At 33.4% G+C, this 27,779-nt stretch overlaps 8 protein-coding genes and 1 long non-coding RNA gene across 11 annotated transcripts; 6 read left to right on the top strand and 3 right to left on the bottom strand.

Annotated features, from left to right (window-relative positions):
* Positions 1-4,251: 4,251 nt before the first annotated feature.
* LOC128397013 (baculoviral IAP repeat-containing protein 7-B-like) lies at positions 4,252-4,677 on the bottom strand. Its single transcript, XM_053357677.1, has one exon. The coding sequence runs from the start codon at positions 4,675-4,677 to the stop codon at positions 4,252-4,254; it is 426 nt and encodes a 141-aa protein (XP_053213652.1).
* A 1,458-nt stretch (positions 4,678-6,135) lies between these two features.
* LOC128396824 (epoxide hydrolase 1-like) lies at positions 6,136-7,758 on the top strand. Its single transcript, XM_053357451.1, has 2 exons — positions 6,136-6,486; positions 6,658-7,758. Exons 1-2 carry the CDS (start codon positions 6,295-6,297, stop codon positions 7,495-7,497), a joined length of 1,032 nt encoding a protein of 343 aa, XP_053213426.1. The 5' UTR covers positions 6,136-6,294; the 3' UTR covers positions 7,498-7,758.
* Positions 7,759-9,684: 1,926 nt separating this feature from the next.
* Positions 9,685-11,924, bottom strand: LOC128396828 (calmodulin). The gene is made up of 2 exons (XM_053357454.1): positions 10,893-11,924; positions 9,685-10,442 (listed from the first exon to the last, which is right to left on the bottom strand). Exons 1-2 carry the CDS (start codon positions 11,311-11,313, stop codon positions 10,414-10,416), a joined length of 450 nt encoding a protein of 149 aa, XP_053213429.1. The 5' UTR covers positions 11,314-11,924; the 3' UTR covers positions 9,685-10,413.
* Positions 11,925-12,374: 450 nt separating this feature from the next.
* LOC128396823 (WD repeat domain phosphoinositide-interacting protein 3-like) lies at positions 12,375-14,625 on the top strand. The gene is given in 6 exon segments (XM_053357450.1): positions 12,375-13,315; positions 13,387-13,663; positions 13,742-13,818; positions 13,821-13,842; positions 14,179-14,300; positions 14,363-14,625. Coding segments are annotated over 6 exon segments (1,089 nt in total). The 5' UTR covers positions 12,375-12,837; the 3' UTR covers positions 14,476-14,625.
* LOC128396830 (uncharacterized) lies at positions 14,618-15,768 on the bottom strand. Its single transcript, XR_008326856.1, has 2 exons — positions 14,935-15,768; positions 14,618-14,863 (listed from the first exon to the last, which is right to left on the bottom strand). It is a non-coding gene; the product is annotated as an uncharacterized LOC128396830 (long non-coding RNA).
* LOC128396821 (transcription initiation factor IIA subunit 1-like) lies at positions 15,769-18,050 on the top strand. Of its 3 annotated transcripts, XM_053357448.1 has the most exons (9): positions 15,769-15,930; positions 16,064-16,421; positions 16,500-16,693; positions 16,773-16,841; positions 16,907-17,054; positions 17,118-17,213; positions 17,322-17,485; positions 17,571-17,660; positions 17,725-18,050. In XM_053357448.1, the coding sequence occupies exons 1-9, from the start codon at positions 15,913-15,915 to the stop codon at positions 17,830-17,832; spliced, it is 1,245 nt and encodes a 414-aa protein (XP_053213423.1). In that variant the 5' UTR covers positions 15,769-15,912; the 3' UTR covers positions 17,833-18,050. The 3 variants fall into 3 exon arrangements, with proteins under 3 accessions (XP_053213423.1, XP_053213422.1, XP_053213421.1); XM_053357447.1 differs by having other exon boundaries at positions 16,064-16,693; positions 17,322-17,476; XM_053357446.1 differs by having other exon boundaries at positions 16,064-16,693.
* Positions 18,051-18,741: 691 nt separating this feature from the next.
* On the top strand, positions 18,742-21,184 carry LOC128396818 (protein Son-like). The gene is given in 4 exon segments (XM_053357442.1): positions 18,742-20,014; positions 20,017-20,253; positions 20,320-20,436; positions 20,507-21,184. Coding segments are annotated over 4 exon segments (1,794 nt in total). The 5' UTR covers positions 18,742-19,027; the 3' UTR covers positions 20,960-21,184.
* An 80-nt stretch (positions 21,185-21,264) lies between these two features.
* On the top strand, positions 21,265-25,517 carry LOC128396815 (ubiquitin-protein ligase E3C-like). Its single transcript, XM_053357439.1, is given in 9 exon segments — positions 21,265-21,395; positions 21,676-21,793; positions 21,887-21,940; positions 22,013-22,087; positions 22,163-22,300; positions 22,370-23,373; positions 23,450-24,729; positions 24,732-24,901; positions 24,961-25,517. Coding segments are annotated over 8 exon segments (3,243 nt in total). The 5' UTR covers positions 21,265-21,395; positions 21,676-21,727; the 3' UTR covers positions 25,417-25,517.
* A 1,035-nt stretch (positions 25,518-26,552) lies between these two features.
* On the top strand, positions 26,553-27,539 carry LOC128396829 (BET1-like protein). Its single transcript, XM_053357456.1, has 3 exons — positions 26,553-26,712; positions 26,837-26,904; positions 27,017-27,539. The coding sequence occupies exons 1-3, from the start codon at positions 26,694-26,696 to the stop codon at positions 27,245-27,247; spliced, it is 318 nt and encodes a 105-aa protein (XP_053213431.1). The 5' UTR covers positions 26,553-26,693; the 3' UTR covers positions 27,248-27,539.
* Positions 27,540-27,779: the final 240 nt, after the last annotated feature.

Genomic DNA, 27,779 nt, shown 5'->3' with positions numbered 1-27,779 from the left:
ATTCTTCCTTTACCCTCAAAGGCAACCTGATCTCCACTATCATGTGTTGCCAATACACTTATGCTTTCAATATGGTTTTTTCGAATTGGGTAATATATTCTTTGATTAAAAGTACAATACCCAATGTCCTTAAAAATCCCACTTGTTAATGGGACAGCTCGAAGTACAGGAGCCTGTGTGCCACCGATCATATGATCACGTATGATATCAGTGTATAAATACATTAAAAAAATTTTATCGTTTGCAGCGTCCAAATTGAATTTTAGAGACGGAGGAAGCAACTTTTCCTTATTTGCGTAAGACCACCAATCATCTTCAAGTTTATCAATCCCCAAGACCTTTTTTACTTTTATGTCAAATATTGGTACATAAATGCAACCGTGTAAATTATTCTCAAGAAGGTCTTTATTCATTTTCTGAAGATAATATTTAAAAGCTCTCTGGTACTCGCCTGCTTCGTTGAAAATTGAACATTTTACTTTGGGAAAGTCAAGTCCATAGTTTACTGAGATTCCCATAGAATCCACACCAAAGTATTGTACACCGATCTGTAGTTTATCAGTTCCGATTCTCAACGGATAGTCAGCAGGTGTAGTCTCTTTTATGTACTCGGTTGGTAACTCTTTCATCGCTTCATCAAAACTTTGTTGTAAACTTTTTAAAATTTTTTCAGGAGAATCGTTCAAAAAAAATGGTACTGTTTTTGTACTCGACACATAAACCCAATCATTAGTCATAGCAAAAATTTTTTCATTTGTAAAAGCATAAAAACGCTTAATTTTTAATCTATATTTAATCTCAGCTTCCCCAGCAAATTTAAGTGGAAAATATACTTCTGTTAAAGCTGCTTCCCAATCCCCATTCAACTCTAAAGGAGGGTCAATTCGATTTTGAAAAGCTGAAATTGTGTTGTCAGGGTAAAAATTCATTGATCCATTTGAAACGAGATCAATTGTGAATGAGTCTCTATCCATCCTTACTCGTCTTACTTTCGTCCCAGATCCAAGTATCAAACTTTTTTGGCCATCCTTCCCATCGTATCAAGTGCTTATATAATCTTTTCCTTCGATCATAAACACGATCAAGTACTTTGGCCACTCTATACTCTGAATTAGGGTCATATTTAACCTTTTGCACTTCTTCTGGATAGAAAATTGATGTAATGTTTTCATCCATCAAGTCTTTCAGCTTGTAAACAGTATGACCAGGTGTCTCTTTAACTCTTGCGACTTTGAACACCTCATCAGTCCATTGTTGACTAGCACCTTTTTCACCAGTCATTGGGTTGAGAGGAATTTTCACATGATCATCTACTTTAATTGTTCTCTGCTTTTTAGGTCTTGATTTTATTGATCTTTGAATTGTTTGAACTATTTCCTGTTGGTTGTCCTTGGTCACCAAATTTGGGCTTGTTTTAATTGTTCTATGGAATGAATTGTTGTAATTATCAACAATCTTTTGTAAATCATCAATATATCTATTTGATTTATTGTGGTACATATACCTGTATATTTTTGCTCTTAAAGTTCTTATAAATCTTTCAGCTAATGCACATTTTACCGAATTGTCTGTTGTTGTGAAATAATGAACTCCAACACTTGAACAAAAGTCTTGGAATCTTTTGTTTTTAAACTCTTTACCTTGATCAGTTTGTAACTTTTCTGGTTTTCTTCCATTGTCAAATAGTTTCCTAAAAGTACCTGTAATTGTTGATGATGATTTGTCTTTAACAGACTCAACCCAGGCAAATCTACTCAATACGTCAATTACTACCAGTAGATAGCGGTTATTATTATTATCTTTAGCCCAATATGACATATCCATCAAGTCGGCTTGCCATTGTTCATCCAGCCTATCAACTAATACAGGTAAACGTGAAAAGTTCTTTTTTCTTGATCGAAAATTTGTATATGTCTCTTGACCTTGTAACCAATCTTTGACAAAATTTATGTCAATGCTCGGATCAACTCTCCTGACAGCAACAAATAGTCGATTAACACCACCAAAACTTCCATTGTTGTTAATGTCATAATAAATATTCTTCAGAATTTCTTCACGCTTGTCCATTTTATAATTGGGAGTGTTTTTTGTTTATTTTTCTTTTTCAGTGGTCTCTTTTCAAACTCCTTAACGGCTTTATTGAACGTCTTTTTATATTCATCTAAAAGTGGAGGTTCGATCGGTTTGTCAACAACTTCTTGAACTTCTTTTATATTGTTTTAAGTAATTGATATTCTTTTCTGGAATTAACACCATCTTTGATATTGTGTTCATTTGTACTTATTAATCAACTTTTCACCAAAGTATGATAGAGCAGGTAACAGTAGCTGGTGAAAGCTCCACCTGTTTGATACACAATTTCTTTACGTTTCTTTAAAGGAACCCCTGACTTTCTTGATAAGAGTCTTATCTGAGCCTTAAACTTGCTAATTTTCCTTTGTTGTATTTGATTGATAGGTATATTTCCGTTTAGTGTGTTTTTACTTATATCTGAAATTGCATAGAATATACAAGACTTTGATTTTCTTAATAACTTATTTCTTTCAGTTTTTGATTTTTCATTAGCAAGTCTTTTTAATGTCGGTAGACACTTGATGACTCCTTCAACTGTCATGTTGAATAACGTTAAAACAACAATTTCTTTTATATAAATTATAGTGGATAAACATACATTGGGTCATCATTTTCATTGAAATTGTTGGCTAATAATCGAAGCTTTTCAGGTGTATCAGGTTTCAAATCAAAGAACAGATATGAATAAGGTTTCGATGTAGCATCTTCGAAGATCTGTTGAAGTTTTTTAATCCTTGATGGAAACATTTGACGCGCAATATTTGAAATCATTGATTTGTCTCTCGGATTTTTGAAACACACTACATACTGACTATTTAAACTAATATTTCTCATCTCTTTACCTTTAACAAAAAAGTTTTGAGTTATAAAAATTACTGATATATTACGATGATGTGAACCACGTGTAAAAAGATTACTTATAAAACTCTGATTAGCTGCTTCAAACATTAAATCATCTATTATTATCCATTCAGGGTCAGCTCCTCCGGCTTGGTTAATCATATCCTCTTGGAGCCCTTCTACAAAAGTAACATTACTCATTGAACTAAATTCTTTTTGATATTCTCCATAAAAGTAGGTTATTTTAACTGGAGGGGGGTCACAAATTTTCTCTGCTAGGTTTATCATATTTCGCACAAAGTATGTCTTACCAGAGCCTGTAGGCCCAGATACATACATTGTGAATGGATGCTTCAAATGAACAGAATACATTTTGTGTTTAATTAATTTCTTTATTCATTTTATATTAAATCATCAAGTTACAATTGATGAGGGAACTGATACATTGGGAGAAGATTTTCTATCTTCAGCTTTATAATTTCTGTAACGAGGGTCGGTAATAGATAACCAAGTGATGATCCTAAAAGTGCTGTCCAAAGTGGTAAGTTTCCGTCTTGAATACTATATTAGCGATAGCAGTTACACCATTGATAATAGAACCAATATTTGTACCGAGAAAAGCACCTTCTTGCACCAAATCCTATATTCTTCCGCTTTGTCCATGATTAACTTTTACTAAGAAAAAATTATCCTTTATATAATTGTTCAAACAGAATGAAGTATTTTTCTATATCGATAATGTCACGAATACCAGTAACAGTAACTCGTCCGGTTCTTTTGAAGATGATAAAAATTACCTTTGTGTTATCGACTTTAACATGTACACCAGGAAATAGTTCAGGCTCATATGAATAATAAGGAAATTTATTGAGATGATAATATTTGAAATTAGAATTTAATCTCGAATGTGCGACAATATTTACTACCTTGGCTTCTGTTTTATATAAATTATCTGGATAAAGATCACAAAACTTGTCAATTAGCTCATATGCAGCGGCATAAGTTTTTACTCCTGTAACATTGATCTTACCAGAATTGAATATTAATAAACAACCACCATCAAGCTTCAGTATTCCTCCTGAAAAACGTTTGGGATAATCAACAGATGGACAACATGCTTTCACGATTTGTCGATCCAACTTATTATTCAATTTAAATGATATTACAATATTGTTGATAACAATTTCTTCACAAAGCACCATTTAATCAACTAGTGATAAACGTAGTATTTTTCGAATACTAGTTTTACAAATTGGACACGAATCAAGATCAATTGCACAGTCCGTACAAGACACTGTATGTTCACAAGGATGGAAAATACAACCAATTTCCTTTTCTCTAGATTTTACACTTGTATCTGCCGATATCCACTCTCAGTAGTTCTGGTTTTGGTATTTGTGGTTTAGTTTCTAAAACACAACGTAAAGGAAAATCGCAACCACATTTTATACATAAAATAGCAGTTTTGCTATGTATACCATGTTCAACGAATGGATCATCATCTGTCTGCCAATTGAAAAGTACACTGTCACAATGGAAGCAAACTACTTTATCTTCGTTACCTTCGTAGAAAAATCCAGCGTCTGTTAACTTTCCGATGTCTATATCCGGCCTTGGCCAATTAACAAATGATTCAAGACGAGTTATAGGGTTTCTGTACTCTGGATGACGTGGTCTTGAACCACCAATACCATTATAATTGTAATGATATCTGTATGGGTATATTCTTGCTATTTGATCATACTCGTCAAACGATTCAACCATGATTAAAAGAAAATTGAAATCGTCAGCTCTATTTATACCTGAGAAAATATGTCGGCTATAAATAGACTGTCTCGTTACAAAGTGACTCATTTTGTGTATCCAAAAGAAAGAGAGAAAGAAAGAGAAAAAGTAAGAGAAAAAAGAAAGAGAGGTGGTTCATACTGTGTATAAAAAGAAAGAGAAAAAGAAAGAGATGAGAAAGAGAAAAAGAAAGAGAAAACAGAAAAAAAGTGTGCTCAACTGTGTAGTTTTACTACTACTGAACCGTTCGATTATCAGAAATCGAAATGAATAAATCATCAGATTATCGTAATTACGATCAATTGACTAATTGAATAGAGATTTAATAAAATGACCAAAAAGCAGAAAATTAATTGTGGATGAATAGAAAACACTTTCTAATAAACAAAGCAAATAGAAAATATCAATTGTAAGTGCGATGATCACGAACATTGATTAGTTGACTGATGGTCTAAGTTGACAAAGAGCAATTACAACGTTTTGATATTCGAGTTTTTTCTCAGTTTCTAACTTTTCACCAAACATATTGAACACAGAAAAAATCAGAATTTAAATCTCTACATCACAATTTGAATTAAACTTTTCAAACGCATCAATTTACGAATGACCTTTTTGATCAATTAGTCCTTATTGAATTAGCTGGAGTCTCTGTTTGAACAGCTCGGTCTTTAACTACAACCAATCTTTGACTTTTAGTGAAACTGATCTTCATGAATTGTTCAGTAATAAGAAGTCTGAGTTGATTCAGTGTCAGGATGTAATTCAACTTTAAGTTGTTCGTCAATTTTTTATTTGCTTTTTCAAGTCTGATGCTTCTGTCGTTGATTGGAAGTCTCCGTAATCATTTATTAACCTTTTGAAGCTAATTTGACACAAGAAAAGGTTGAAAACCTTAATACAACCTCTAATTTGCTCTCCGAGAAATGACCGCAAAGACCTTGAAACTTTTTCAAAAGCTCAGTAATACTAATCAGTCTACTTATCTGATAAACTTCTTAGGACAAACGGTACAATCGCTTTATCATTAACGAAATAATTAAATATCGGTGCAAGTTTACAAATAACAATCAATTTGATCAATTGAGAATCAGTACAAACAATTAATCGATTAGTCCAATGGATAAATCTGATTCTTCAAAACAGAATAATTATTTTCAGAATTTCAATAATCATTTGTTGTGATGACCGAAACTCAGCAATTTACTTTTACAGTTTGATTCGAATCTATTGTTATATTAACACATATAAGTTGACGAATCAATTTGTCACAAAGCTGATATGTTTGTTGAATTAGCCGAGAACCGCTTGAGGCGATAACTATTCGATGAGGAAAATAAAGAAGAATAAAACTAAACGAGAATAACTCGTCCTTGAAGTGAGAGCAATTGATTGAATGGTTGCATTAATCGAGAATAAGATAAAATCTGAGGATAATTCATTTCCTTTTTTCTATTGCAAATTTTTCCAAATGTTGATTAGATTTTAGGTGCGTTCATACCAATTGGATTAAAGTTTATCTACAAACATTGTGAGAGATCAAATACTTAATTAACAATTGAGAGCTTCAGTTGATCACAATTGACAAAAGAGATCAACATGATCGCATTAATTGTTGAGAAAATTATATTTACCTGTTTCTCTCTTTTCTATGGATTCGTTGTTTCTCTCGCAATTATTTTCTTCCATGCGATTACCTGTTTCAGGTTCATTCGTAACAAGGACTATTCGAAGCGACCAACGATTCTTGATGATCCAAAATGGGGAAAACATAATTCGATGAAAGTCAATGTGAGTATTTAATTCCTATTCCATTTTTCCAATGGCTACTTTTGAACATTCGTTTTTGCTATTAGTTAATCTCATGAATCAACGATTGTTTCTGTTTTCACGTTGCATTAGTTTTCTTTGCTCTGGTTAATTGTTGTGTTTATTTTTTCTTCTTCTTGATTCTTCCGATAGAATAAAGTGATTCACTATGTTGCTAAGGGAAACCCTGATGATCCGATAATTGTATTTCTTCATGGTTTCCCTGATTTCTGGTATTCTTGGCATCAACAATTGATTCACTTTGCATCAAAAGGCTATTACACTGTCGCCATAGATTTACCTGGTTATGGAGAGTCAAGTAAATTATTGGAAACTGGACAGAGGAGAGTTGATTTGGTTTGTGATGACCTGGTCAAAGTGATTCAAAGTATAACCACTAAATCACCAAATCACCAGAAAATTGTCCTTGTTGGACACGATTGGGGAGCTGCGGTCTCTTTTTATATTGCTTACAATTATCCAAATCTGATTGAGAAATTAATCATTCTCAATGGACCTCATCCAAAACACTTCCAAAAGCTACTGAAAACCAGCCTGAAACAATTTACATCTTCTTGGTACATGTTTTTCTTTGGGCTACCCTGTCTTCCTGAATATGCATTCAAATCATTTGATTTCTACAGTCTGAAGATGTGCTTCGTTAACGGAAACAAATCGCCGATTATGAGTGCTGATGATCTGATCCCGTGGAAGTACATTTACAGTCAACAAGGAGCAATAACATCGGCATTAGGTTATTATCGGGATAACATTGGAAATGCCAAAAGATCACAAGCCGATTTTCGAATCAAAGTTCCGATGATGTGTATTTGGGGCGATGCCGATTTCGCCTTATCGACAGAATTAGCGACTGGAATGGCAAAGTATGTTGATAATCTTCGGCTTCGGATAATCGAAGGTTGTTCTCATTTTGTTGCTCTCGAAGCCCCAGAAAAGGTCAATTCATATATCAACGAGTTTCTCAATGAGTAATTAACTTGCTAATGATAACTAATCAAAAGATAACATTGCCATTCAATCAACATGATAATTAACACAATGTCAGATTATCATAATGCAGTCAAATTGCTTTGTCAATGATAACAACATCTTTATTGTTATTAATAATTAACAGAATACATTATTATTTTAACTTAACAATGAGCATTGTAACAACCGGAAAATTACAATCAATGTCAACCTTATTTACATAATTAAATCAATCTTTTAATTAGATTATTCATCAATCATAAATGTAGTTGCTCAATAAACTCATGAATCTTAATCTAATCATGAAAGAAAAGAGACAGAAAATTAATCAATAAGAGCAATTATCTCAATAGAAAAAAAATCTCGATCATGAACATGATCACTTATTAAGCTATTTAATTGTCTACCAGTCAAATGATTAAGGTTTGGTAAAATTAATCAACTTGACAATATGATTATCAACTAAATCAAAGATTATGTTGCCAAAAAACATTGATTGAGCTCATCAGTAAATCCAATGATAATTAATGATAATTTATCTCTCGTTATTAGCTCGTAAATCAACAACAATTAAAAGATTTCATTCTAACCCAAGTGTCGATAATAATCCAAGTGGTTCAAATTAACAATCGAATAATTAGTAAACTATTTGATTTTAAGAAATTAATTTCTCACAAAAGAACAGCCCATGGACTCAACTTTTCCATGGAAAAGATTCTATTTTCGATTCGTCTTCCAAATAATCAGCATGAAATCAGAATTGAACCGAAATATCGAGAAATTAATCATCATGGAAATGGTTAATTATAATCAATCCGTTTGGATTAGCAACACTTTATTAACTTTAATAAACTCAAATAATAACATAAAATGACATAAAATTGAAAATAGTGATTAGAAGAAATTGTTTGTTAATCAACAATCAGAATAAGAAATGTTAACACCAATCAAAAAATGTAAATCAAATTATCATGAACCAGTTGAACAATTAAGTGAATGCGTTGATAGTATATTGTTGTAATGTTAAGAAAATTGATTAAACAAAAAAATTTAGTTGATTGCACGGATGGTGATTGTTTTCATTTGCCAATTGAGCTGATTTATTAATTGTGGTGGCGAAAAGGAAACAAAGATTAATTGTTTCCGTTTCTCTATTTCAAAGCTATTTATCCAAACTGTTGATTAAGTTTAATTTAGTTACAATTAATCATCGTTATGAGGTTGTCGGTGTTTTTAGTAACATCCTTAAAGTATTAATTAAATTGTGAGTAGTTGAAGGAATCAACTGAATCAATTAAATTTACTTTAAATAACCTTAATTGGAAAAAGAGAGAAGGAGAAACAATCAAGTTCAGTTAAAAGGATGGAGATGATTTACTCATAATGATAACAGTTAATTGTTGTTATTATCAAGATGAATGAGTAGTTGGTGTATTTTTATTGTCATTAGTTTATTATCATCAATTGCTCCTTTTATTTCACTTAATTACGTTAATTAGGTGATGACCTCTGATTTTTACTCTCCTCTATTCAGATTACGCTCATGTTTGGATTGTTGTTGCTGTTGTTTCATGTTATTGATTAATGATTTATATTATTGATTTAGAAATTAATGTTAGATACTAATGATAAAGGAACGGAATAAAAACCCAGATTAATTGGGATTAAATTGTAATCATCAATGAGTTAGAATTAGAGAGGATATGATAATAGGAAAAGAAAGGAAGATAATTCAACATATTAATAGAATTCACCTTAATGATATTGAGAGAAAGACAGAAATGTATCTTGTTTACATTAATGTTTCTCTTTCAAATGTTAATTGCTTTTAATTAAAACAATCAAGGAATATCATTTGCGATGGATTAAACACATTAACGATAAACTAGCTTTCGATTAACAGGTAATTAACAATAATCATTTGTAACAAAAGGGAAAAACGCTCATCCAAACTAATCAATATGGAGATAATCAAATTTTCAATTGTCTGATTGGTGAACGTGATTGTTGATTGAATTAAGACAGATCTTCATCAATCTGATATTTAACCTGCAAATTATTAAATTGTCATTTGTCGATGATACTGATCAGTTTCGAGAATGTGTTGGAACCATTTCCATGATGAAACTTTCACAGGAAACAAGAGAAGCTTTAATTAGAGAACCGTCACAAATAAAAAAGCAAAAGATGTTTTATCGTGTGTGTGATTATGGAGACTATTTTAATTCTGTGTGTGAGTAAAACCGCAGGGAAGATGAAATAGAAGAAGTTATTCAAATTGGAACAAAAGCATCAGAATTTCTGTCAATTCTATTTGCTTTTAAAATTGTGTGAGGGGAGAAACGGTAGATTGTATTGATTCAATCGCTGATCAAACATCAACGATTGTCTGCTTGGTATTCCTTGGATAGTTCAGTTGCTTTCCTATTCATCAATATGTTTCAAGTTCTTGCAGAGATAAAGAGTAAATGAGTGTAAGTGTATAATATATGGTGTGTGTGTGTGTGTGTGTGTGTGTGTTTGTGTGTGAGAGTTTGTGTAAGTGTTTATATTTAACTGGGAATACAATGTGTTGACACATTTTCTTTTCAATATTGTGGTTTTGTTGTGATTTTGATTTATAGTTGCTTGCTGGTTGTGGATGTGGTTGGTTCATTTCTCGCAATTTCTTTCATATCTCCATGCAAGTCTGGTGATATTTAGTGAGGATTTTGATTGAAAAAAAGGTGGAGGTTGATTTATATGTAAATGGTTATTAATGGTATGATGAAATTGAAGCAATGAAAGAATCTTGTTTAAAGATGTTTGATGATGATTATTTTCCATGGATTTTTTGCTTTTCATATTTTTTCATCTCCCTTTCATTGAAATGATCCATTGGATCTAATTAAAAATGATGAATTAACCTTGTGTTTGCATTCACTTTGATGTCATCATGGTTACAAATTCTGTTTAATAAAAAGAAAAGAAAGAGTAAAGATAATATGTGAGAGAGAGAGAGAGAGAGAGATAGAAAAGAAAGAGAGATGGAAAAGAGGAAAACGTCGACAGAATAGTGAAAGAGTGAGACAAAAAAAGAAATAGAAAGAGAGTAAGAGGATAAATGAAATAAAGGAGAAAAAGATACGGAGGAAATGGTGTCAGAGTTGATCGAAAGAGCAGGAGCAGGTAGTTGGGAGAATAATAGAATTTGGTTGCGGGGGTTAAAACAAAAGCAAATTGATAATAGAAATTAAAGGTAATTGACGAATTAATTGAGACACCAGATGAAAAGACAAGGGTGGTGAGTGAAGGGAGAGAACATGTTAATCAGTTAGAGTGGAAAACTGGATTAGATTGTTAACCTTTGATACCAAAAAAGTGGAAACACTTGGAGAAAGAAACAGATCAATTCTTACCTTCGTAATTCACTTGCCCATCGCCATCAATATCCGCTTCTCGGATCATTTCATCGACCTCTTCATCGGTCAATTTCTCTCCCAAATTGGTCATAACGTGTCTCAATTCAGCAGCAGAAATGAAACCATTTCCATCTTTATCGAAAACACGGAAAGCCTCTCGAATCTCTTCTTCGGAATCTGTGTCCTTCATCTTCCTGGCCATCATGGTGAGGAATTCAGGGAAATCGATTGTACCATTACCATCGGCATCAACCTCATTGATCATATCTTGAAGCTCAGCCTCCGTTGGATTTTGACCTAAGCTTCGCATCACAGTTCCCAATTCCTTGGTGGTAATAGTTCCATCGCCATCCTTGTCGAAAAGTGAGAAAGCTTCTTTAAATTCAGCAATTTGCTCTTCTGTAAGCTGATCTGCCATTTTAACAATTTAAACGAAAGTAGAGATTATTGATTTTTTGGAAAAGGTGATAATCTGGTTAATCTAAACCAAGAACTTGGTGATGTGTATTAGAGATGAAGTAGAGTTGAAGGGAAATACAGAGGGTTTTGTAAAGTTAAATTGAAATGAAGGTCAATCAAGTTACTAGTCTGATGACCAAGAGTAGAAACAGATTAACAAGCAAAGATGATGGCAAATGAACAAGTACAAACAATCAAAATGAAATTCGTTATTGATTATCTAGAAGAGAAGAAGAGATTCACAGGGGGAGGGAGACGAGTGAGTGAGTGAGTTAGTGAGTGAAAGAGAAAGAAGGAAAGAAAGAGATGAGTAGAAGTGAAGAGACAGAGAAAGAGAAAGAGAAAAGTGAGAGAAAGAGAAAGATGATGAGAATGATGAGAATGATGAGAAATTAAGAAAAGCCAAAGAGATGGCGAAAGTGTAGATTCAATTGATGATCAATTTAATCTGAAACGAAAATGATGAATGGAAGAGAAACAATTAAATCGATGAGTAATAATAGACGAAGATGGGAAGAGATCACAATTAAATCCACAAATATAATTAATGTTGTTTTTTATTTTCCACTGCAACTTTACATCTGCTCCAAACCAGAATTTCTAGAAACCTCGAGATATTTGCGACATCTATTGCGAATCACGGTTGTTACCTTTCAATTGTTTCTTCGCGTTTTCTATCATTCTAACGATTAAATGCTAATAATCTACCAATTGTCAACAATCAACTGGTGAAATCTTCTCGCCTTTAATTGTGATTTTTTCGTTAAGAGAGCAAGTGAGAGAGAGAGAAATGTAAGAATTTCCATCTACTGTTTGAGTTTCCAGCGTTTCCTTGCCTCCGTCTTTGTTTCCGTCCAGATTTGGTCTTCGATAGTTGAGCTTAATTTCCACCGATTTAATTGTTCATTTGTTAGAATTGTCGTTGATCAATTGCAAATTAAATTGGGATATTTGGTTGAGAAAAAGTGAAGAGCAGGCGCAAAGAGAACATTTTGTTGAACATTTTTTGTCATAGTAACTGATTTGCTTTTGATTATTTCTTTTGCTTTAAAGTGACATTTGCCTAACGTTACTTTCTCTTGATAATTAAATGTTAGTATGACAGTTAGTTAATTGTTTGTTACTCTCCTTGGACCAGGTAGACCTTGTGGTCATCTTGTTGTTCTCTTTTTTCTTTTTCCTTCTCTCTAACTGAATCAATTCACTGCAGACTTGAAATCTTCTCATCTGTTTATTTTTCATCTTTGTTTTAGTGTTTATCCGTTGGTATTTTCGTTAAATTTGGTTGATCATTTCATCAAATCATTTGACATTTAACTTGATTTGACTTGTTTTTCAAATTGGTTGGTTCCCTTTCCATCAAGTGTCAACTAGCAAAATCCCAAAGGAAAGACAATTACTACTGATTCCATTTTCCTCTTAATTGTATACTAGTCGGTTAATCATCTACTTTGACAACTCCCTTCACCATTTACCTTAATCAATGCATGTAAGCAGTTCACCATCAAGTAATGTTGGCAGTAGTGGTGACAAAAGTGGAACCACCGGTGATTCTGGTCCATCAAATGGTTTACTTTACTTAACCTTTAATCAAGATCAAACCTGCTTTGCTTGTGGTATGACCAATGGCTATCGTGTCTATTCAACTGACCCATTAAAGGAACAGAAAAAGTTAACACCTAAAGAAGGAGGTTTCGGTATTGTTGAGCTTTTCCTCCGATCAAATTATGTGGCTCTTGTGGGTGGTGGAAACAAACCCATGTATCCCGCTAACGAAGTTGTCATTTGGGATGATTTGAAGAACAAATCAGTGAGCCATCTCAAATTTTCCAGTGAAGTTAAAGCAGTCAAATTACGTCGAGATCGAATCATTGTGGTACTTGAAACTCTCGTAAAGGTTTATGCCTTTGGAAATGTTTCTCAAGAGAAAAACGTATTTGAAACATGTTCCAATCCGAAAGGTCAGAACCACTGCAAGAGTTTAAACTTAAAAATACTTTTAGAAACACTAATCATCTTCTTTTGCTTCCAGGTATTTGTTCAGTTTGTCCACAAGATAACAATTCATTATTAGCATTTCCATCTCGAAAAATTGGACACATAAGTTTAGTCGATTTTATCAATGCCGATAAACCGATAATTGACATTTCTGCTCACAAAACGCCTTTGAGTTGCATGGCTTTGAATCTGCCAGGAACAAGACTTGCAACGGCGTCGGAAAAGGGAACATTGATCAGAATTTTCGATACAACTACTGGTAACATGTTGAATGAACTGAGACGAGGAGCAAATCAAGCAACTATTTATTGGTGAGATTAATCAATTCCAGTTCTCTAATTTAACAATCAACTAATTCGCCTGTTTCAAAATTTCTTTTTCACTCACAGTATCAACTTCAATTTCAATGCTTCTCTTTTATGTGTCTCAAGTGACCACAGTACTGTCCATATATTTGCCGTTGATGATCCAAAGAAAATAAGCAATCGGGGTAATTTATTTCTAAATTGATTCTTGATGAAACGATCAATTAATTGATTATAAAAATTTGCTAATTATATCTGGTTAAATATACTATGTGATTATTAATACGTTAGATATTTTTATCGACAATTGATGGAATCAATTATTGGCTTTCATAATCACAATGATTAATTGATTGGCTGATTTATCAATTTCAGATCCGCTTCATCTCTTAAAATAGTTTCTTAGATTGTTATTAGAAAAGTCTACAAATCTCAATTACCTGATGTTGATTCTCTCCATGTTAAGGGAAACAATTAACACCCTTTCTAATTTTTATCTCTTTTCCATTCCATACCAACAGATTATCTTCAGCATCATTTTTATCCAATTATTTCAGTTCTAATTGGAGTTTTTCAAAGTTCTCTGTGCCAGTTGGTTCTAAATGTATCTGTGGTTTTGGAGCTGATCCTAACTCGGTGATAGGTGAGTTTCCAATCGAGCGATTTGTCAGAGTAAAATTAACTTGATTCTCTTTTTCTTTTCAGCAATTTGCTCCGATGGAAGTTATTACAAATTCATTTTTAATTCTAAAGGCGAATGTACCAGGGACAGATATGCACAATTTTTAGAATCAAATGAAGATGCTACTTCATCATAACCTCGAATATACTCTAATTATCCTCTTCTCTTCCTCTGACTACTTTTTGTCGTTATCGTCAAATCTTTTGTATTATGGTATTTGGTCCATTTGGAAAACAATTTGTATTAACTAAACAACTTAAAATAAATTCTGCCACCAATCGTTTAACCAACATAGTTTACTATTCATTTATCTTTTCAAACTTGCAAATTTTGTCTAGTTGAAAGAAGTATCTCAACAAATTGATCCATTCACAGTTCTTATTGAATATCAGATATTTTTCATTCTCTTCACTTGATTAATGAAAAAATCAACATCTTAGTCCACATAAAGCCGAGAAAATGTTCAATGTTAAGAGAACCACAACTCTGAAACTGAGAACTCGATAGAGATGTCCAATAGATTCCTAAAGATAAAGATGAATAAAGAGAAGATAAATTGTTAGTCACATAAAGAAAAAATTGACAGAGAACTTACTTTGAAAAAGCTCATTTTTATGTTGAATAATTGAAACGATTTCTGTTGAAGTTGAATTGAAATGTGAGTGACATTTTTGCCATTGATCAAATATGAGATTAATTGACTTAGTTCAATATTTGATTAACAATCTAAAGGGGTTTTGTTGGCTGACGCAAGAGAACCAGACAATTTATGAAATTAAATTGTGGAAATCAAGCTGAAGCCTTTTGATTTCAGCAATCAGGAGGAGGTGAAGTCTCAAAGGAAAAATGAGAATTCATTGGAATACCCTGATTAAAGGAGTTGGTCAAGTTAATCATAATGCCAATTAAGAATTTTGTAAACCGACCGTAATTGACATGAACCGGCGGGTAAAAAGATGATGAAACAAAGGTTGACATGTACATCAGCCTTTGATGAATTCTTCAGAATTCACCTTGCATCGGTTAGGTTGTGAGTTGTTAATTCTTGTTTTCCAAAAAATCACAAGAAAATGCCACAAAAAAGAGACACAACACTGATTAACTTAAAAACCAACTGATTTGAATCAAATCATTTGATTCAGTAATTTACTTTCTTCACATTGTAACTTGAGCTCAAGCGAAACCCGAATGATCCGGTTAATACTCCGCTTATCGGATCGCAAGAAATTTCAACTCAAGAGAAGGTCAAATATTAAACTGATTGTGGATAATCTACTTTTTAATGCCATTTGGTTCTCAGAAAGCGAATTGTTTTATCTCTAGAATGTTGTTAATTTAATTTCGCTTTTTATCATTTAATTGATTAAATTTCCGAGATTTAAATATATCGATCTCGAATATCGCTTTTGGAGAATCGATAACATCGATACTCTCAAAGCTGTGGCATCAATTTTACTCTTTGAAATCCTTTTGGTCATTTGTGTTGATTGTTTAATTAAATCATTTGCTTAGATTTTGACTAATTGGTTTATGTTTAGTTCCTTCTTGAAGAGTCGCGCTTACCTAATTTACCATGTCCTCAGTGTCAGTGGTAAGTTAATTTGTTTTGGATCAGTGGAAATGTTTCCATTTATCTGTTTGTTTTTCTCTCTCTATTTTCTTTGGGATCCTTTTTGTTTTTATTTGTGGTTCTCATTGATTCTCATGTATTTTCTTTCCTTTAGCCGAAACTCTATCGCTCCGTAATTGAGGATGTTATTAATGGTGTTCGTGATCTGTTCTTAGATGATGGGGTTGATGAACAAGTTTTGATCGATTTGAAGCAAACTTGGTACAAAAAAGTCGAAGAAACAAAGGCTTTAATTGATGAGAATAATAAGGATAAAGGAGCTTCAACGACCGGAGCATCTTCCAATTCTAATTCTACAACTTTAAGCACAACTACAACCATCACACCCGCAACTCGTCCTGTTACTGCAGCACAGTCACAGGTCACTCAAGTAATTGCATCGAATCAACCTCGTCACATTACCACAGGTAGCTCAGGTTTACCTACACAGACCTCAATTACTCAAGTAATTACTACAAATCAGCCTCGTACACTTAACGCCGGTGGCTCATCATCTTATTCTCAACCAGCGCAGATCAGTCAAGTAATACCCTCTAACCAGCCTCGTACACTTACTACAATTGGCACGACATTGCCCCAACAGACACAAATTACTCCAGTAATTGCTACGAATCAAGCTCGTCACATTACCACTGCTGGTGGCTCTGGTTTGCCGCAACAGCTTAGTTTTCCTTCTGGAAGTGTAATTCCACACACGGTTCTACAATTTCCCTCCGGAGAAAGAGTAAGAAAAAGAGTCGCTTTTAGACGCAAAACTAGTTAGTCTATTGCTATTTAACTCTGACTCGTTTTCTTTATTACAGATTGATGGCTCTAAATCAGTGCCTAGTGGTAAAGTTATTTTTCTCAATACACAAGCTTCTGGATTAATGGTTAGTCTTTTAAAGTAACTTGATAAAAACGAAACCATTTCCTAAATTTTTCTTTATTCATCCAGAGCTCTTCTGCTACTACTGCTAGCCTTGCATTGCCTCCTGAATTGGCCTCTAGTTTACTTCAACAAGCTAATAATCCTAATAATAGCGGTGGCGTTATCAATATTCAATCAATGCAGCCCCAAGAATTAGTTGTCCGACACACAAGCAGTAAGAATATTTTCCATCTCCCTAATTCCATGTACTACAAGGAATCTTAATCCCTCTTTTTAGATCCTACGAGTGTTATTAATGGCCCAACGACTATCCAATTTCAACCTGCTTCAGGTGATCAGCGAGCGACAAGGCCTCCTCACCCAAACAGCTCGGGTGAGTTATCGTTCTAATTTTACATTTTGTCGCAAGGAGCATCAAGTGAAAACACTTCTCTTTCATGCTTCTGTTTTTAACATTTTTTAACCAATTTTTTCACCTCAGGAGGAACCACTAATGTGGTTCAATTAGATGGTCCTAATGACAATAGTAGTGATGACGATGATGACGACGACGAATTTCGTGACAATGACGATGACCATGAAGATGATGACAATGATCAAAATGATGACGAAAATGAGTATACAGGCGAGGAGGAGGTAAGCGTTGTATGCATCAACCATTTCTACTTATGACTCTCACCCAACAATCAGAGTGTTAACTTCGTCTCTTTGTTTTCCGTTAATACTACAGGAGCCATTAAATTCAGAGGATGATGTCAGTGATGAAGATCCACATGAGCTATTTGATACTGATAATGTTGTTGTCTGTCAATATGACAAAGTGAGTTATTTACCTGGTGAAATTTGTTCGCGTTTTTTGTTACAATTGTTTCTCTTCCCTTTAGATCACCCGAAGTCGTAACAAATGGAAGTTCCATCTCAAAGACGGTATTATGAATCTCCAAGGAAAAGATTACGTATTTCAGAAAGCTATTGGTGATGCTGAGTGGTGATTAGTTAATCACAATTGGGATGCAAAATCTGTGTAATCATTCAAAAATCCTGAAGGATTGTCAACACAACTAAAACAAGATTCAATGTTTTATGTGAGCCAAATTCATTTGAGTGAAAAAAAAGACAATGTTCTACATCAATTTTGTTAATAATTGGCTCGTATAATTTCAAACTAAAAAATTAATCGTGAAATACAGTTGCTTATTTAAATATACTATCCAATTGATTTTTGTTGAAACAAATCTCGGAACAATCAAGTCAAAGAGATGCCATTGAAAATTAATCAACATCTTCAGCTCAATTAATCAGTTGAGGAAAGTACAGGAAATCAACTGGTTGACTAGATTAAACCCTTTTCTGAATAAATTTATTTTAAATAAATAAATTTTGTTAGATCTTTTCATAATGATAAAAGTCGATCATTTATTTAAGTTGAAATATAAACATTACATCTTATTTCTGATCGATTGACTACCACTGGCAGTCTGTACACTGAAATAATGGTACATGATGACCAGAATGAATAGACAAATTCCTAGAATGTTAGCAAAAAAAGACAATTGGACATCGGTAATCATCTTGACAATAAAATGGTTGATCTAATGTAATGCAACGTGTACTAAGAATAGAGAACAGGTAAGAGAAACAAAGAATTAGAAAATTAACAGAGTCAACGAATCGTTGAAATAGAAAGGGAACATCGAGACTTACCTGAATAAATAATTATTCACGTGAACAAATTAACAATTTCAATCAAAGACTAAGAAATTGAAACAAAACAGAATCAAAACAATCAAGTGGAAAAACTGACAAAATGAATTTTAATCCAATTGGTGTTTAGAATTTGTCGTGAAAATAGCCACCATTCTATTCTCACAGCGATCGTGAAAATAGTCGTTGTTTTACTTTTTGTTTTCATTTCAATTTGTTTTCTTCTGGTTCAATTTGCTTTAAATTAAATAATTAATTGAATGGTATACAATTAGAATCTAAATATTTCATCACTACCGTTTTTGTATTCGTTTCTTGGACTGTTCATTTTAACAATTGACTTGATTTTTTCGCTTCATCAAATCTCATCAATTCGACTTCAATTGTTAGTCAAGTTCACATTTCAAGAGATTTTTAAATGTTCTCATTGTTTCTAATCGACAATTGTCACTTGTGGAAATTCTAATATCCATAATTGTGAAAATGGAAGTGACTGAAGATTCTCATCATGGTGAAAAGGAGATCAGAAAGCATAAGGTGAAGAAAAAAAGACATAAATCGAGTGAAGATCCAGTTGAAAAGCCTCAGCTAGAAGAAGGCGAAATTCCAGCTGATGATTATGATGAAGCAAAAGTTAAATTGAAGAAAAAAAAGAAAAAGAGCGATTGTGATAAAGAAAAGAAAAGTAGAAAGAATAAGAAAGAAAAAAGTCACTCTAAAGGATTTTACAATTTAGACGATTACTCTAAATCCGATTTAGAGAAAAGAAGGAAAAAATCAACATCTCCAATTGAACGAACTGGAATCGGATATCACGAGCAGTCATCGAATCAAACGGACCATCGGCGTGAAGATCGTCACAGCAATTCTAACTCTTATCATCGTCACCGTCACCATGAGCATCGTAGTCATCGTCGATCGTCTCGTTCCCACGAAAGAGATAGAAAACGCCGAAGAAGTCGATCGAGAAGCCAATCAGTGATTGAGAAGGTCGACAAAGAAAAGCTTCTACAAATCGCAAAAGCGAATCTCGCTCGTATGATAAAAGCAGGGACTCTACCCAAAGGTGTTGATATTGATAAGCTCAACTTGGAGCAGTTGAAAAACTTGAAAGAAAAAAATTCTATAAGTCAATGGTCAGAATATTGTCGAGCCCTTTCTGTTATGGAAGCAGCGACCAATGAAGATTCTGCAGATTCTGATTTGTATTCTGATAGTGATGAAAATTCTGATACTAAATCTGTGTGTTCTGCTATTGTCCGTCATCCATTTCAACTTAAGGAGAGAAAAGATATCCAGATAAAAGTTAAAGATTTTGCCATATTACCTACTAGATCATCTAAAGAGATTCAAAAGGAATTGACTGAGAAGTTCCCAGTATCATTTGGAGATTCGCATCGAATCAAGGAACTCGAGTGGGTGGTGGTGAAGCCTACGATGCCACCGCCGTCAGAAATACCAAAGAAAAGGAGACAGAAAAAAGGGTTTTTAAAGAGGTGAAAGAGTCCAAAGAACCACCAGTTTTGGATCAAGTGGATTCTTCAGTTTCCAGTTCTTCTTCAGATCACCAAGACCAGGAAACGAGCGCACTTTCAACCAGTGCAGGAATTGGAGCGCTTGTGGCCTTGAGATTCGCTGCTAAGAAAAAACTACAGGAAGATCCATTAAATTTAGTTGCTCTCAGGCAGATGTATGAAGCAGAGCGATTGGTGAGGAAACTTATTCTACAAGTTTTGTCTCAGTGATTAATTCTAATCAACTTTCTTGTCTTACAGTTAACTCTTAAATATCAAGAACAATCTGGTCTTAATTTAAAAACAGAAACCGAATCAATGGAATCAGAACAAAAATTACCTACAGAACCAGTGGATCGTCTTTGTCGACCTGGAATCGTATGTTTAGCACTCTTTAGATTTTCTTAAATTTTAATTATCTTTTGTTGTTTTTTTCTTCTTGGATCAGGAACAATTCACCGAGAAAAACAAAATCAAAGATGGAATCGGAATGCATTTGTTAATGAAAATGGGCTGGCAACCTGGCAAAGGACTTGGTAAAGATCGCAAGGGACCAGTAGACCCTCTAATCCCGTCTCTTAAGTTTGACACGAAAGGATTACTTGCCGAAGAGGAAACAGTGAGCAAAATTCCTAAACAAGTAGTAGATTTAGCATCAGTCTCCGATGGAAAGAGTCCAATCTCATTGCTGGGCGAATACTGTGCAAAGAATAGGTACTCATTACCCGTTTATGAGATGGTCGATTCTGATGGTCCACCTCATAAAAAAAGCTTCATCATGAAAGTTATAGTTAACGAAGTTGAGTACAGACCATCAGTTTCGTGTGGAACTAAGAAACAGGCCAAAGCACTTGCGGCCTCTGTTGCGCTTGAAGCTTTTGGATTAACAGTCGGAGAATGAATCACAATCAATTTATATTGGAAAGATTTTATTTTTTAAGCCAATCAATAAATCAAACAAACTTTTGTTATCTCTAATTGTACATATTTTGAACTAATCTATTATCGTCAAATGTTGTATACAAATAATCAATTGACAATAAGCATTCATCTTGCAAATCAAATTGCTTTTTGTCAACCATCTAAATTAATGTAATAAAAATGTTTTTTCTAAAATCTTATCAAATTAAGTGAAATGCAAAGTCAATCAAATCAAAAAACATTCAACTTTTTATGATTTAAATTGCAAACATATTTTGATCTGAGCGCCTTCAATTTAATGTCTGTTTCATCAGCTGATCTTAGTTGATGATTTACTTTTCATTTTAATGTCTTAATTGTGATTAACTAAATTTCTTTCAGTTATCAAACTGATTCTTAACATTTTCTTTCTAAATGTAAGTAATTAAACTCTTCGTCCTTAAAATTAAATTATCTTTAATTAGATCTTTCGAAGAAAAGATAATCCTTGATTCTATTCTATGAAAAGTTAACCATTTTTGGAAAAATTTCCTTACTCATTCTGCTTTATTTATGTGCTCTGATTGAGCTCATTTATCTTTCCATTTACTTTTCAATCAAAATCTATAATAATTTATTGTTACCTTTTTGTTTGTTTAATTCTATTCTTCTCTAATTCTATTTTTGTTATTTATGTTATATCACAATCACCTGAAGAAATTATCCAGTCCATTAGAATCCTGAGTTGCTTTGTTTTCGATTGACAATCATGTTTAGCTTTGAAGGTAAATTTAAATCAAAGCCAGAACAAAGCCTCGGAGGAGCATCAAAAAAGGTAATTATCTTGGTGGATTTGTAATCATTGTAATTCCAAATGATTTATTCCATTTTCTCATGTTTTTATTATAAATCTTATTCATTTTACCAGTTAACTAGGGAACAATTAATCCAGAAAAACGCTGAAGAGCGAAAGCAAAGAGAGGTGAGTTATTGGAATATCAACTAACTGGCTGTCAACTAACCTGATTGTCAATTTGGTTTCTTTGTTTTTCAGATTTTACGTAAGCAAATTCATGCATCTACAAAAATCCAATCCGTTTTTCGAAGCTATTTAGTCCGAAAACGTCTGGTAAGTGCGATGATCATGAGTTTTCCTTTTGTCCAATTTTCGTTAATATTGATCTTGTTTTTCTTTTCCATTCAGTTCAACGAGCTCAGGCAGCAATTTGACCAAGACTACAACAAACTCAGTACATGTCAGAGGAACTGTAATATTTATCTGACCAACACTTGTCAACGTCTTTTGTTATTCTATCAAACGACATCCGACTCATCTCGTCTGGTGAGTGTAACTTGATCGTCACGTTAACTTATTCGCAATCTTTCATTGAACTTTCTCTTCTTTCTCTAGTTATCTTTGGGACAAACTTTCATTAAACTTAAAAATTTGGTCATCGAATGTCTTATTCAAAATCCAATCCAATGGTCTTATCGAATTAGGAAATTTTTATTCATCAACATTAAGCAATTATGTTCATCTCTCAAGTCTGATAATACACAATCTGTAGCTACTCCACTTCGTCTGATCGAAGTCTATACCACATTGGATACTTATGCTTCTCTTGGAGAAGTGAAAGAAGGTCAACAAATGTTAACATCTATTTGGACATATTTAGCATCGAATAGTTATTTCCGTTATTTACGTCAAATAATTGACTCGAAAGTTCCCGAACCCTACGAGGAAACAATCAAAGCTCCAACTCCTATTGCAGATTCGCTATTCAACTTGATTGTGCGACCCTTGGATCTTGATGGAAGTTGTTCTGCTAAAATTAATTCTACAATAGTATTGAAATTTTTCGCAGAATTTCTGTACGGACCTTTATCTCCACAAGTGAAACTTCACATCATACCAAAACTAGTGCACCAAATACCTGCTTCTCTTACTCCATCCTCAATTCTTACTTCCATCTTCCCTGGACCATTACCAGAATCAGAGACTGAAGCTATCGCAGTTTCTTCACTCGCCTGCCAGTGTGATCTATGGCAACTCTACAATGTGGTCGCTCTTGTGTCTCCTCAACTTCATTTGATGTCTAATTTGGACAAATTTCGATATTTAATTATTTTACAAGTATTGTGTCAATATTTACCTGAACAACATGTAGAAACACCGGAAGAGGATGATGAAGATGTCGAGATGATTGAACCTGGAGAAAGCAGAGAATATGTGATTGATCAAGAATTGATTAATGTCGCTAACCAAATAGTTCAACTGATCAATGATGGTCCTCATGTGAACTGTTTGATTTCATTAGTGGACATGAAAACACCGAATAAGGTTTTGCTTATTTCACTTTCTTCAGTTTGCCATTCACTTTTATTCTTCCATAAATATGCTCTTCATCAATTCAGGTAAACAATTGCGATCACTTAATATGCAGTATTCAAGAAGGTTAATTGTTTGCTATTATTTCTCACCACTATTCAGATTACTTCACACGCTAGCGTTTAAACCAAGTCTCCTTCGTAACCTGTGGTCTTACATCACTCAAATATCGACACTTTCGATATTAGATCAACCAACTCCTCTTCTTCAACTTCTTGCACGAGGTTTACCTTTGGCATCAGTTGATTGGCGAACATTGTTACCCCAATTCACTCTTTTCTGTTCACTTTTTAGTTACTTATTACCAACACTCGATGATGTTGAATTTTACGAAGAAGAAGATCATCATTCATCTGTTCGTCATTCATCGATGCCCTTTTCTTTAGTTGAACTACAAAAAATGACAATGATTCTAAAAGATGTTTGTATTCGTTTGATTGAACTCGCTTATCACGATACTAAGCTTTCAGTAAAAGAGGAATACAGACAAGCAATGAAAAGTGTTCAGAACGAAAACATCGAAGAGGAAAAGTTTGTCAAATCTTGGTTGAAATTATTCAAATCAACAGTCAACTTATTGAGACATTTGTACATACGAGACTCGAGAAGATCATTTTGTGCACCAAATCATTGGATCAGTCGTCAAATAACAATTCCAGTTGAAAAACCGACCATCTTTAAAGTAGGAATTAGACAACGTCGTCGATATCAACAGTTTTTAGGAGTTCGTAGATTAACCAAGAGAGAACTGGAGGAACAGGGACCTCCTTTGTCGACATCCGAGATAAGAAACATAACTATTCTTCAAGAAATACCTTTCGTGGTTCCTTTTCATGACAGGGTTAAAATACTACAAACATTGATGGCAAAAGACAAAGAAACTCACATCGGGGAGCGACATCGATTCATGGTTCCTGGAAGTGCTATTGATATCATGATTAGACGTAACTTCATTTATGAAGATGCATTTGAAAAACTGTCACCAGAAAACGAGCCCGATCTCAAGAAACCGATACGAGTTACTTTAGTCAATGCGGTTGGTCTGGATGAGGCGGGTATTGATGGCGGAGGAATATTTCGTGAATTCCTTAACGAACTATTGAAAACATGTTTCGACCCTAATCGTGGATTTTTTCAAACAACACATGATCGACTTCTCTATCCTAATCCAGCCTCTGAGATGCTCGTTGAAAATCACCAAAATCATTTTTACTTCATCGGTCGAATGTTAGGAAAAGCGCTTTACGAAAATATGCTGGTCGAATTACCTTTTTCCCCTTTCTTTTTGGTCAAAATTTTGGCTAAACACCAAACATCAGACATCGATATTCATCATCTCGCCTCTTTAGATCCTGTCATGTATAAAAACTTAGTTTATTTGAAAATTACGAAGGAGATGTTTCAGAATTAGGACTTGACTTTACTGTCGTTAACTCTGACCTCGGGGAGAATCAGATAGTCGAATTAAAGTCTGGTGGTGCAAATATTCAGGTAACAGCTCAAAATCGAATTGAATATATTCATCTTATGGCTGATTATCGATTGAACAGACAAGTAAGTTTACACTTGAATGATACAACTTAGAAATTAACATTATTCTTAATGTTTTTCAGATTCGAACTCAATGTTCCGCTTTCAAACAAGGACTTGCTGATGTGATAGATCTCGATTGGATCAGAATGTTTGACCCTCGAGAACTTCAAACATTAATTTCCGGAGCTCAAACCCCAATTGATCTTGAAGACTTGAAAGCTCATGTTAACTATTCTGGAGGATATTCACCAACTCATCCAACTATCGAAGTGTTTTGGAAAGTTGTCGAAGAATTCAGCGAAACTGAGCGTCGAAAGTTACTCAAATTCGTGACATCATGTTCTCGACCTCCACTTCTTGGATTTAGAGATTTACATCCACCATTTTGTATCCAATGTGCAGGGAAAGAAGATCGACTGCCAACAGCATCGACCTGCATGAATTTACTCAAACTATGTGAATTTGAAGATGTCAACATATTGAAACAGAAACTCATTTATGCCATCGAATCGGGTGCAGGGTTTGAATTGAGTTAATTGTACTTATCAGCTAAACGAACCTTAATCAAAGCAAAACAGTAAAAACTAAATTTTGTCGATATAAACGATCAATTAATTGTTTTACACATCAAACAAAACGATCCAAATTTATTTGCTAGGTCACATTCCGTCAGAGATCAAATCGAAAGCAAAATGATAACCAGAATATCGATCGCAATGCCATCTATCGGAATTTCTCTGCGATCATTTTCTTGTCATTTTCGACCTGGCCCGTAGGGACAGGGGTATTATATTGTTCAGAAATCACATTCTTTCGTCTGATCTTATAACATTTTAGTGCTTTTTCTTATCTTTTGAGATAAAATTAACTTTTTGATAAAATTTTCAAAATAGATAGGAATCAGTTTTATTGTTTCAAAAATGAAAAGGAAATAAAGAAGAAGAAGAGAGAAAGAGAGTTCGTATTGCTTTTCAAGAAGAAAAACAATACGAAGGTGAAAAGAGGAAAAGACAAGAAAGGTAAGGAAGAGATAGAGATAGACTGGTGAACGAAATTAAAACCACTAATTAAAATTTATAATTAATTTTATTTGAATACTTATTTAATTGATTAACAGTAAAGACAAAAAAAACGTAAACTTTTAGCTAAAGCAATAACTATAAATTTTGTGAGAAACTCAATTGACCCTTTACGGTCGTCATACAACTGAACTCAAAAGTGCTGCCCTCAGAGTCATATGTTCAACCGTCACAAATCAATTTAAGTTTCATCATACAAGATTACATTAATTTACATAATAATTTGAAAACAATTAAATAAAAGGATAATATGTAACAATTAATAAAATATACAATTTGCAAAATTAACTAGATTGGAAAGGAGTTAATAGACATTTCATTCTGTAGAAATGCTAAAGCACGTTGTTTGGGTTGTGTTCATTGATTCATTTTCAGTGTTGTTCATTTGTGTTTTTTTCATGGTTACTTACCTTCTAGTTATATCATTTAAACATCAGCATTAGTAAAATTTATCTGATCACTTAATTAAAGGGAAATTCAACCATAAATTCAACCATAAATTCAACTATAAATTGAATAAATCACACATGCGCCAAAAATCGGGACAGGTCTTTCTTTTGCTTCAGCAAAATAATCTTACTCTAGTCTTAATTAACATTCGGTCCCTTTGGTGATTTAATCTCGTCAGCTGATGTTAAATGTCATCGTCATCTTCCTATGGTTTAAATGACGATTAACAGTATTAGTCCTTAATTCACAACAATCAGTTAAATTTGATGTTTTAAATTGTGGCAATGACCTCACGAGATGATGGTGAGTATCACTCTTGACCTTTTTCATCTGTTCTTGTGCCTTTTTGTAAAGTGTCAAAAATTGTGTCAGTTTGTGAATCATTGATATTTGCTTATTAATCGTATTTGTATTGCTCTTATTTTAGAATTTCTGGAAACCGATAATCGTTTCCGAACGGATAGATTAGCTGAAAAAGTATCACAATTGAAAAGTGTAAGTATCATTATCTTTTTTTGGTGTTATTGTTGACTCATTAATCATTCGCTTCTCCTTCCAATCATTTTTTTAATGTTATTTTCTCTTTCATCATTTCTTGCGATACCAGTTTGCTGTTGATATTGAACAAGAAACAAAAGAACATAATCGGCTATTAGATGATGTTAATGATGATTTCGTTGGCCTACTTGGAAACGTTATTGGTGGTAAAAACAAGATAAACCGACTATTGAACTCAGGAAGAAACAATAGACGTTTCCTTTGTTATCTTTCATTAGGATTAACCACTTTCCTCATATTTTCATACTATTTAATTGCTCGATCCATGAGCTCTTATTAATAAGGTTGTAAATTCATCTCATCTTTTTCAAGTCTCCCTCATATATTTTTGATTAATGAGCGCTTCACACTTGCCCTTAATTCTATCATTTCGCTCACTATATCATCAACATCATCATCATCATCATCTAACTATTAATATTATAAATACTTCTTCTAATCTATCTTTCAATCTTCTCATCCTAATCCATCCAAAGTGACTTTATGTTTACTGTAAAAATCTTGATAATTAACCCGATAGCTATTCTTTAGGATGAATCCTTTATGCAATAATAATAATGCATTGATCAATCTCCCATTTTGTGTTTTTCTTTAATTGTTTGAGAAATTTAAGATTCTTTCAAATTTTCTCATCCCCTTCTCTTTGATTAACTGTCTTTCACCAACAAATTAAACATAAAAAATGAAGTAACAATAATAATTATCTTTGGTTTATGATCATACCCCCTCAGGACTTAATTGCGTTTTGATTACCTGAAATGGTTGTTGTGACCGCAACTTGAGCTATAATCATGTTCAATTTAGATAATGAT

Source organism: Panonychus citri, unplaced genomic scaffold, assembly GCF_014898815.1.
Source record: "Panonychus citri isolate SS breed McGregor unplaced genomic scaffold, ASM1489881v1 Contig00028, whole genome shotgun sequence".
NCBI classification, from domain to species: domain Eukaryota; kingdom Metazoa; phylum Arthropoda; class Arachnida; order Trombidiformes; family Tetranychidae; genus Panonychus; species Panonychus citri.
The sequence above is the reverse complement of the archived record's forward strand: the minus strand, read 5'-3'. Positions and strand labels throughout refer to the sequence as shown.

What these genes read in the sequence shown, in the direction of transcription:
- LOC128397013 (XM_053357677.1), bottom strand. Translation starts at nt 4,677, where the DNA reads ATGGTTGAATCGTTTGACGAGTATGATCAAATAGCAAGAATATACCCA.
- LOC128396824 (XM_053357451.1), top strand. Translation starts at nt 6,295, where the DNA reads ATGATCGCATTAATTGTTGAGAAAATTATATTTACCTGTTTCTCTCTT. An exon ending in ATAATTCGATGAAAGTCAAT is followed by an intron (nt 6,487 to 6,657) that starts GTGAGTATTTAA and finishes TTCTTCCGATAG; the next exon opens with AATAAAGTGATTCACTATGT.
- LOC128396828 (XM_053357454.1), bottom strand. Translation starts at nt 11,313, where the DNA reads ATGGCAGATCAGCTTACAGAAGAGCAAATTGCTGAATTTAAAGAAGCT. An exon ending in TGGGCAAGTGAATTACGAAG is followed by an intron (nt 10,443 to 10,892) that starts GTAAGAATTGAT and finishes TTTATTAAACAG; the next exon opens with AATTTGTAACCATGATGACA.
- LOC128396821 (XM_053357446.1), top strand. An exon ending in AATTTCCCTCCGGAGAAAGA is followed by an intron (nt 16,694 to 16,772) that starts GTAAGAAAAAGA and finishes TCTTTATTACAG; the next exon opens with ATTGATGGCTCTAAATCAGT. An exon ending in CACAAGCTTCTGGATTAATG is followed by an intron (nt 16,842 to 16,906) that starts GTTAGTCTTTTA and finishes TTATTCATCCAG; the next exon opens with AGCTCTTCTGCTACTACTGC.
- LOC128396829 (XM_053357456.1), top strand. An exon ending in AAGTATCACAATTGAAAAGT is followed by an intron (nt 26,905 to 27,016) that starts GTAAGTATCATT and finishes TTGCGATACCAG; the next exon opens with TTTGCTGTTGATATTGAACA.